This window comes from Nematolebias whitei, chromosome 5, assembly GCF_014905685.2.
Source record: "Nematolebias whitei isolate Nwh7 chromosome 5, NemWhi1, whole genome shotgun sequence".
NCBI lineage: Eukaryota > Metazoa > Chordata > Actinopteri > Cyprinodontiformes > Rivulidae > Nematolebias > Nematolebias whitei.
Window position 1 is genome coordinate 47,044,928 of NC_056502.1, and position 9,538 is coordinate 47,054,465.

Sequence of the window (9,538 nt, forward strand, 5' to 3'; positions counted from 1 at the left end):
TATCGTTTATAGTTCAGCTTCAGAAACAAATTTAGAAAAGTTAAACAGTATTCAATATCAGGCATTAAGGATTATTACCGGGGCATTCAAAACAACTCATACAGGATCAATATTAGTAGAAATGGGAGAACCACCACTGAACATCAGAAGAGAACAATTAGCATTAAATTACTGGGCAAATCTGAAAGGACACGAACAAAACCATCCAACACAAGAAATATTAAAACCTTGCTGGGAGAAAGAAAAGAAACACACAAAAAACTTTGGATGGACTGCTCACAGACTCATGTTCATGTTTGTGCTGATGTTCAATGTTTTATGTTATGAGTGCTTAGTGTATATTTAGTTGATGTTTTTCTTAGTTCATATCTTAGATGTTATTACTGTTTTTCTTAGACATTTTATTGTTGGATGTAACTGGGACCCTGTGTACATAATTTCGCTCCACCACATGTACCACATGAGGTGCGAATAAAGAAACTCTGACTCTGACTCTGACTCTGAAATCAAAAGTCAGCAGAAAGTCAAATAGATGATCTTAACGTCAGCCCAACAGTTCCACTTCCAAACATACATCCATGGTTATTCACAGACACAACAGTTGATTTAAAAATATTAGAACAAAATAGAAATGGATTGATTTCAAATACAGGTATCGAACACATCAATAAATATTATGGATATGTAAAAATATATACAGACGCTTCAAAAAATACAGCAGGGCAAATAAGGGCAGCATTTATTGTACCAGAGTTTGGAGTTAAAGTAGGGAAGAGATTAAACAACAAATTATCAGTATACACCGGAGAAATGGTCGCAATATTACTGGCAGTTCAATGGATAGAAGATAATCAACCACTCAGATCAGTCATATGCTCAGATTCCAGTTCATCAGTAATTAGTATAAAAAACAGTTGTTCAGAAAGCAGACCTGTCTGTATTGACAGAAATACAGCAAACATTATTCAAAATTAGTATGATGGGGTTAACGGTTACATTTTTATGGATTCCAGCTCACACAGGGATAAGAGGAAATGAAATGGCAGATAAAGCTGCAAAGGAGGCCACCAAACACAACTCAGTGGAAATAGAGGTAAAATTCAGTCGGGCAGAAATAAAAAGCATCACAAAACAGAGAATGAGGGAAAAATGGCAAAAGCAATGGGAAGAAGAAAGAAAAGGTCGATGGTTCTACATAATTCAACGAAAAGTTGGAGAAATGAGAAGAGCTGAAAGAAACAGAAGGGAAGAAACCGTCATCTCAAGACTCAGATTTGGACACACAGGATTGAACAGGACATTATTCATCATAGGGAAACATAACACGGGAAAATGTGACCATTGTGGGGAAGATGAGACCATACAACACGTGCTAATGATCTGCCAAAACTACCATCATGAAAGAAGACAAATGATTCAAAGACTCAATGCAATAAACGTCAGATTTGACCCTGTAGTGCTGCTCCAAGCAAATTCAAGTTCTGCAAGTACCAACATCTTGTTGAAATACCTGAAAAGGACTCAGTTGTTTGAGAGAATATGAGCGTTTTTTATTCTTATGGATATAAGTTATTTATTTATTTATTTTTATTTTTATTATTATTATTATTATTATTTTTTTATTTTTTTATTTTTTTTGGAGCGACATTCCAGTTGAAAAACTAAAACAGTAGATGGCGGTAATGCTTCAAAAGCTTGAATGCCAACCGCCAAAGAAAAACTAAGAAGAAGAAGAAGAAGAAGAAGAAGAAGAAGAAGAAGAAAGGAAGTACCCGAAGAAGAAGAAGAAAAAAAAGGCGGAGGATAAAATGGAAGCAGCAGTATTTATTCTTTCGCTTGTGGACTGCTGTGCGCTGATTTTCCTTTCGGTTTACTTTGTATCCCTTTTGGATGAGTATTTTGTGAACGTTTCTGGTTTAATTTAGTGACGTTTTCTTTTTTTTAATTTTCCCTTTCACTCCTCAGCTAGCTCAGCTGTTAGCCGCCCACCCGCTTTAGTTCGGCAGCCAACACAAATCAAATTCATCGCTAAAGAAAAGTAAAATTTTAATCCTGGAGTTGTTGTAGATTGCTTGCAGACAGGTGAACTTTAGTTAAGCATGTTTTACTTGATTTTACTCTTCAGTGTAGCCGCCTTCTTCCTAAAGTATGATTCTGAAGGGTGAAGTTGTACTTCCTTAACTGATACTTACATTTTCTGAATCAAATACTTCAATAATCTGCTTAGATGGTTCAGTCTAATCATAGGTTACAACTTAAGTGTGGAAAGATTTGTCCACCCACCACCTATTGCTAACTCAGATCAGTAGGTGTTCACAGATAGTTAACGTGTTTAACCTAAGTCCATCAGATGAAAGCATGTCATCAGAGACACGTGTGACCCTTGACCCCCAGCTCAGATTATCACCTTGTCAGACCTGGAATGTGACTACATCAATGCTCGAGCATGCTGCTCCAAACTGAACAAAGTAAGTTCTGTGGATTTTCATCATAAACTATACTTCATGTTTAAATACATAGACTGACAACTGCATGTTTTTATTTACTGTCATAATGCTATTAAGAACTGGAAGTGGCAGAAATGAAAATGGTGGGAGTGGTGGCTCCGAGGTTAGAGAAGGTGAGCCTTTGATTAGAAGGTTGCCGGTTTGACGACTCATACCGACAACATCAAAATGTGGGTGGGGAAAGTGATGCACCCACACCTGCCTCCACTCTCATTTTCCCCATGCTGAGCCCTTGAGCAAGACCCTTAACCTTCACCCTCTCCTCCCTCGGGCACCCAAAATGGCAGCTCTGCTCCACACAGAGGGCTGTGGTAGTACCAGGAAGGGCATCTGATGTAAAAATAATTACCAAGTCTTCGTACGAGTTAGTTCGCTGTGGAGACCCCTGAAGAGGAAGCAGCTGAAAGATGTGGCAGAAATGATGATGTTGAGGTTCTCCTTAGGACTGACAAGGATGGATAAGATTAAAGGCAGTCACTGCATGCACACATACCGGTACACATTTATTTATTTGTTATGCAAATAGCCTGGGCCTGGCAACCAAACGTGCAAGCTTTTGGAAACATCGGATGAAACTGGAGTACGAAGAGGAAACCCACACAAACACAAGAACATGCAAACTCCACAGAAAGACCCTGGGTCCAACCTGGGGTTTGAACTCGGGACCTTCTTGCTGTGAGGCAACAGTGCCAACTACTAAGCCGCAGTTCATGTTCGTCACAGCTAACTGGCATTAGCCAGCTCAAAAACTAGTGATTTAGTAAAATATTCCTATTATTAGCTGAGATTTGACATAGTCACAACTGAAAGTCATTCACAGCATGTACTCTGATTGGGATACCTCATGAGATCATGAGTAATTTTATTTTCAAGGTATGATCCCATCAAGTACAATTTAAACTTTCAACACCAGATAATCTTACTTTAAAACTCTTGACATGAAGTTAGGTGGGCAACATACATTCCATCTAAGAATGCTAGGCTTTAATATCAGTATTCCTATTGTCATTGTAGCAGTGAGCTACTGTATCTCAGTATGGTACGGCAGCTGCACCCTGGCTGACAGGGAGAGGCTTCAGAGAGTAGTCAAGACAGCACAAAAGATAATTGGCTGCCCTCTCCCCTCCCTGATGGACATTTACATCACGCTGCCTCAACAGAACAGAAAGCATAATCAAGGACTGATCACACCCGGGTTTTGAGCTGTTTGACTTGTTACCTTCAGGGAAACGCTACAGCTGCATCAGATCAAGAACAAACAGATTCAAGAACAGTTTTTTCCCGAAAGCCATCACCACACTGAACTCACACATGCACTGTTTTAATAATCTAACCTCCCAAACCCCTGGACTTCTATTGTGCAATACTACTGACATTTCATACTCTGTCACATTAACTACCTCACTAATAAGCCATATTGTGCAATATAATTGTGAAATACTTGTATTTTCTACTTCCTTAGTACTATTATATCTATATTGCGTTACATTTTTTATATTTTTAGTGTGTGTTTTTCTTAAGCCTGTTTTTGCACTGAAAAAATGAGTGGCTCTTAATTTCATTGTACTTGCGTATAATGACAATAAAGGCATTCTGATTCTGAGCCTACAGGGAAGTTTATTCTGTGTTTTCTGATGTTTCTTGTGTCCAGTGGGTGATCCCAGAGATGGTTGGTCAGTGTCTGTCTACCATGATGATGTTGGTGTCCATGCACTGGTTTATATTCTTACTCAACCTGCCTGTAGCCGCCTGGAACATTTACAGGTAAAACACACCTTCTCAGGATTTTTATGCAACTCAAGGGTCACAGACAGCAGAGGAGAAATCCTTAACGCTTCTTCTACCCATCATCTCTTAAAAATTGTCCAAAAATTCAAAATTAGTTTAAATCTTGAAACAAAAGTAACTCAACTGATTAAACTGACTAATTACTACATCTAAAAAAGTTTTTATGTTTCATTGTGACATTAAAGAACTTAAGTACATTTTGACAATTTGATTGGTTATTTTATAAGTTAGGACAAGGGAGAAAAAATCTTTTGAAAAGGTGAAACAAAAAGAAATATGCAAGCTTTTTTGTGTTAGTACCGGTACGGGCCGACTTGACCCTACTTGGCCCGGTTCTGAGGCTTTTCCATTAGTACCGGTACTTAGCACCTGTTACTATTTTCAGTACCCTTGGCTCTGTGGTTCTAACCGGTACGAAGAGGTACAAAAACGTGACGTCAGAACACTGTCGGTCACTGATTGGTCGGGGGCGGAGTCGGGGGCGGAGTCACTGGATCCTTCAGAAACGTTTCAAAACAATAATCCGCCATTTGCAATTTCTCGGACTGGAGCAGCGGCTGGACTTATTTTAAAGATTTTAAAACAATACTGACAACATCTTGGTCTAATGTTGATGTGCTGGCATTTTTTGTGCTTGGTGGCCGACAACATAATTCAGAGCAAGCTGGATGGAGCTCTGCTGGTGTACCCCGATCCTCCCTCCGGAGCCTCCGAGCGCCAGACCGGGCAGGACGTCATCTCCCCAGTCCAAGTTCAGCTGGTCACCGCGGAAGATCCATCGATGTGCTGACTCGGAGGCTCGGGTTCCGGATACCAGCCTTGTGTGCTCAGAGCTCCGCTGGTCACTGCAAAGATGGAGATGGGGACTCACAGATGGCCGTTGCCAGACCCCGGCCGCGCGTAATCATGAAGGCTGAATCCCGATCCCACCCGGCAGTCAGGCGGACTGGACAGTCTGGGACGGACGGTGGAAGCGATTTTTAAATAAAATATTTTGTTTTTATACAAAAAATGTTTTAAAAAATTGCTGAAGCGATTTAAAAATTATTTTTTTACACGTAAAATGTTTTTTTAAATCGCTTCCACCGTTCGTCGCAGACACGTCTCTGCCCGCCTGTCTGCGCGGGTCGGACCTTCATGATTACGCGCGGCTGGGGTCTTGGAACGGCCTCTGTGAGTGACCAGCTGAGCTGGAGCTGGGAGGATGAGTCTCCCAGCCTCCGGAGGAGAGGATCTGTAAGACCAGCAGAGCGTTGAAGATAAAAAAAAAAAAAAAAGACTGTGCCAGCTTCATCGTGAAATCCTGTTTTCACTTTAATGACTGTTAACTCAGCTGAAAATCATAAAAAGACACAAAACTATTGGATCTCAGGAGTATTCCCCTCAAACATGTTTAAAGAAGAGACGACCTTCAGTTCAACTTTATTTTAACTCACAAATGTACAAATCACAAAACAAGAACTTTAAAGCAAAGCTAAAAATAAAATGTATATATGTGAACAAGAAAGGAAACCACACATTTAAAATGAACATTAAAAGTAGACACAATGAGTGCAAATACATCAAATGATGATGAAAACCTATAAAAATTTAAATCTTATGTCAAGAGTCAGAGTCAGGGTTTCTTTATTGTCATTCGCACCTCATGTGGTACATGTGGTGGAGCGAAATTATGTACATAGGGTCCCAGTTACATCCAACAATAAAATGTATAAGAAAAACAGTAACATCTAAGATATGAACTAAGAAAAACATCAACTAAATATACACTAAGCACTCATAACATAAAACATTGAACATCACCACAAACATGAACATGAGTCTGTGAGCAGATGTGCACGCATGGACACATCAACATTGAAACAGATCAGCAGCAACATGAAACAGATCAGCAGCAACATGATATGGTTTTTCACAGTGATTATTCTAGTTAGAGATTCATGAGTCTAACAGCCTCAGGGTAGAAGCTGTTCCTCAGTCTAGTGGTTCTACACTTAATGCTCCTTAACCTCCTTCCTGAGGGGAGTGGGGCAAAAAGTGTGTGTGCTGGGTGGGTGGGGTCCTTCATGATGCAGGTGGCCCTCTTCCTGCATCTGGAGGTGTAGATGTCTGTGATGGTGGGGAGACTGATTCCAACAGATTTCTGTGCAGCCTTCACCACTCTCTGCAAAGCTTTTCTTTCTGCAGCTGTGCAGCCTCCATGCCACACATTGATGCTGGAGCACAGGATGCTCTCCACTGCACACCTGTAGAAGGAGGTGAGGACTGAGCTTCCCAGACCAGCTCGCCTCAGCCGTCTGAGGAAGTAGAGTCTCTGATGAGCTTTCTTGATCAGGCTGGTGGTGTTGTTGCTCCAGCTGAGGTTGTCATTCATGTGTACACCCAAGTACTTGTAGCTGGAGACCACTTCCACCGCAGATCCTCTTATGTTCAGGGGGGTGTAGGTGTTTTTGTTCCTTCTGAAGTCCACAATCATCTCCTTTGTCTTCTTCACATTGATGTGAAGGTTATTCTCTCTGCACCAGCTCTCCAGGTGTTCCACCTCCTGCCTGTAGCTGGACTCATCATTGTTTGTGATGCATCCCACCACCGCTGTATCATCTGCAAACTTTACAATGTGACAGCCTGGATGGGTAGCTGCACAATCATATGTGAGCAGAGTAAACAGGAGGGGGCTCAACACACATCCCTGAGGAGAGCCAGTGCTGAGGGTTATGGTGGAGGAGGAGAGGTTGTGGATCCTCACTAACTGTGGTCTGTTTGTTAAAAAGTCTAGTACCCAGTTGCAGATGGAGGGGCTTAGTCCTAGTGTGGATAGTTTGTCCATCAGGGTTTGGGGGATCATGGTGTTGAAGGCGGATGTGAAGTCCACAAAGAGCATACGGACGTAAGAGTTTTTCTGCTCCAGGTGGTTGAGTGCAGTGTGGACCACAGAGGAGATTGCATCCTCTGTTGATCGGTTCTCACGGTATGCGTACTGATCAGGGTCCTCGTTGATGTTGATGGTTGTTTTGATGTGAGTCATGACCAGTTTTTCGAAGCATTTAGCGACTATCGGGGTGAGGGCCACTGGCCGATAGTCATTCAGACCAGTCACTGTAGAGCTTTTTGGGACTGGGATGATGGTGGCAGTCTTCAGGCAGGTGGGAACTGTCTCCAGGGTAAGTGAGGTGTTAAAGATGTCTGCCAGCACCTCACAGAGCTGATCAGCACATTCCTTCAACACTTTTCCGGGGATGTTGTCTGGGCCAGTTGCTTTGTGCGGATTAATCCTCCTGAAGGTACTCCTTACTTCTGCTGAGGTCACGCTGAGATGCTCTTCATCCGGTGGTGAGGTGAGTCTGGTGCTGGGTGGTCTGTTCGGGTCTTCAAAGCGTGCATAGAACTTGTTGAGGGCATCAGGCAGAGATGGGTCTTTGGGACATTGTTCACTCCTTCCTTTATAATCCGTTATGCACTTAATGCCCCTCCACATGCTCCGAGGGTCTTGTGAGATGAATTGACCCTCGATCCTCTTTGCATATGTGGCCTTGGCCCTCTTAATACCAGCAACCAGCTCTTTTCTTGTCCTACTCAGCTCCTCTGAGTTTCCAGACCTGAAGGCAGTGTTCCTGGCTTCCAGCAGGGTACGCACCTCTGCATTCAGCCAAGGTTTTCTGTTTGGGTAGCTTTTAACATTTCTGATAGTGGAGACTGTGTCAGTACATGTACTAATGTAACCCAGTACTGAGGATGTGTATTGGTCAAGATCAAGCGAACCTCCATTTTCAGCAGCTTCTCTGAAAACCTGCCAGTCTGTTCGATCAAAACAATCTCTCAGTATGGGGCCACTGTCCTGGATCCAACATTTAACTTTCTTTTGAACCTGTCTGGAGCGTCTCAGCGGGGGCATGTAAGCAGGAGCCAGGAAGATTGAGATGTGGTCTGACAGTCCTAGGTGGGGGCGGGGTTCGGCTTTGTATGCATCTTTTACGTTCGTGTAAACACGGTCCAGCGTGCGGTCTCCACGTGTTGGAATCGTCACATGCTGATTAAAGCTCGGGAGACAGTCCTTTAGATTCACGTGGTTAAAGTCTCCGGCTACAACGTAAAGAGCCTCGGGGTGTTTGTTCTGCAGCGAGCTGATGATATCATGTAGCTCCTGTAGTGATTCATTAGCATTAGCGTCCGGAGGAATGTAAACAACTGTGATAAAAGTCACTGTGAACTCTCGGGGTAGATAATGTGGCCGACATTTCACTGTTATTTGCTCCAAAGCCTTCGAGCATGAGCTATTTACAACAGTACAGTTCGTGGACCAACTTTTACTCACGTAAATGCACACTCCGCCCCCCCGTGATTTCCCCGTTAGCTCGCTGCAGCGGTCCGCTCGAAATAAAAGTCTGTCATCCAGCAGGAAGACTGAGTCCGGCGTTTCACTTGTAATCCACGTTTCTGTGAGGCAAAGCACTGCACACTTCTTCATCTCTTCTGAGGCGCCCGCTCTCAGACGAAGTAAATCCACCTTGTTGTCCAACGAGCGGACATTCGACAGAAAGAGAGACGGCATGGGGAGTTTACCGGCTTTAGCGTTAGCTCGTAGCCTCACCATAACCCCCGCCCGGCATCCTCTCCTCTTAAGCCGGGAGCAGCGCTTCCTCTTCTGCCCGCTGGAACGCCTCTGCTGCAGCTTCCAGGTAGATGACTTTAAGATCTGCATTCTGCCGAGCGTAGCTTTGAGTTTGTTGCTGATTTCTGCTATATTTCGTGGCAAATCCGCTCCTATTCTCATCAGTTCGGTTCGGCTATAGTTCACACGCATAAATCGCGCGGAGTCAGGCACAGAGTCAATATCAAAACTTCTAAAAACTGGGATGGTACCGGGAGCCTGTGAAGCTGCAACTGCTCTGAGCGCGGCCATCTTGGACATTCCAAGTGTTTGTGTTTGTAGAATCTGGTTCATCAGAGTTTTAATTTATATACATATATATATTTATATCTATAAATATATATAGATAAATATATATATATATTTATATCTATAATTATATATAGATAAATATATATGTATATATATAAATACATATATATGTAATTTATATACATATATATATTTATATCTATAAATATAAATATATATGTATATATATAAATACATATATCTGTATATAAATATATATGAATATATATAAATACATATATATGTATATAAATACATATGAATATATATAAATACATATATATGTATATAAATACATGTGTGT

General features: G+C 42.0%; 1 protein-coding gene across 1 annotated transcript in view; it reads left to right on the forward strand.

Moving 5' to 3' along the window:
* Positions 1 to 1,653: 1,653 nt before the first annotated feature.
* cnih4 (cornichon family AMPA receptor auxiliary protein 4) overlaps positions 1,654 to 9,538 on the forward strand; it is a 30,097-nt gene continuing 22,212 nt past the window's right edge. The window contains exons 1-3 of the mRNA XM_037677197.1: positions 1,654 to 1,877; positions 2,400 to 2,468; positions 4,159 to 4,271. Of these exons, the coding sequence (XP_037533125.1) occupies positions 1,809 to 1,877; positions 2,400 to 2,468; positions 4,159 to 4,271 (251 nt within the window). The 5' untranslated portion in view covers positions 1,654 to 1,808. The remainder of the gene's footprint in view (positions 1,878 to 2,399; positions 2,469 to 4,158; positions 4,272 to 9,538) is intronic.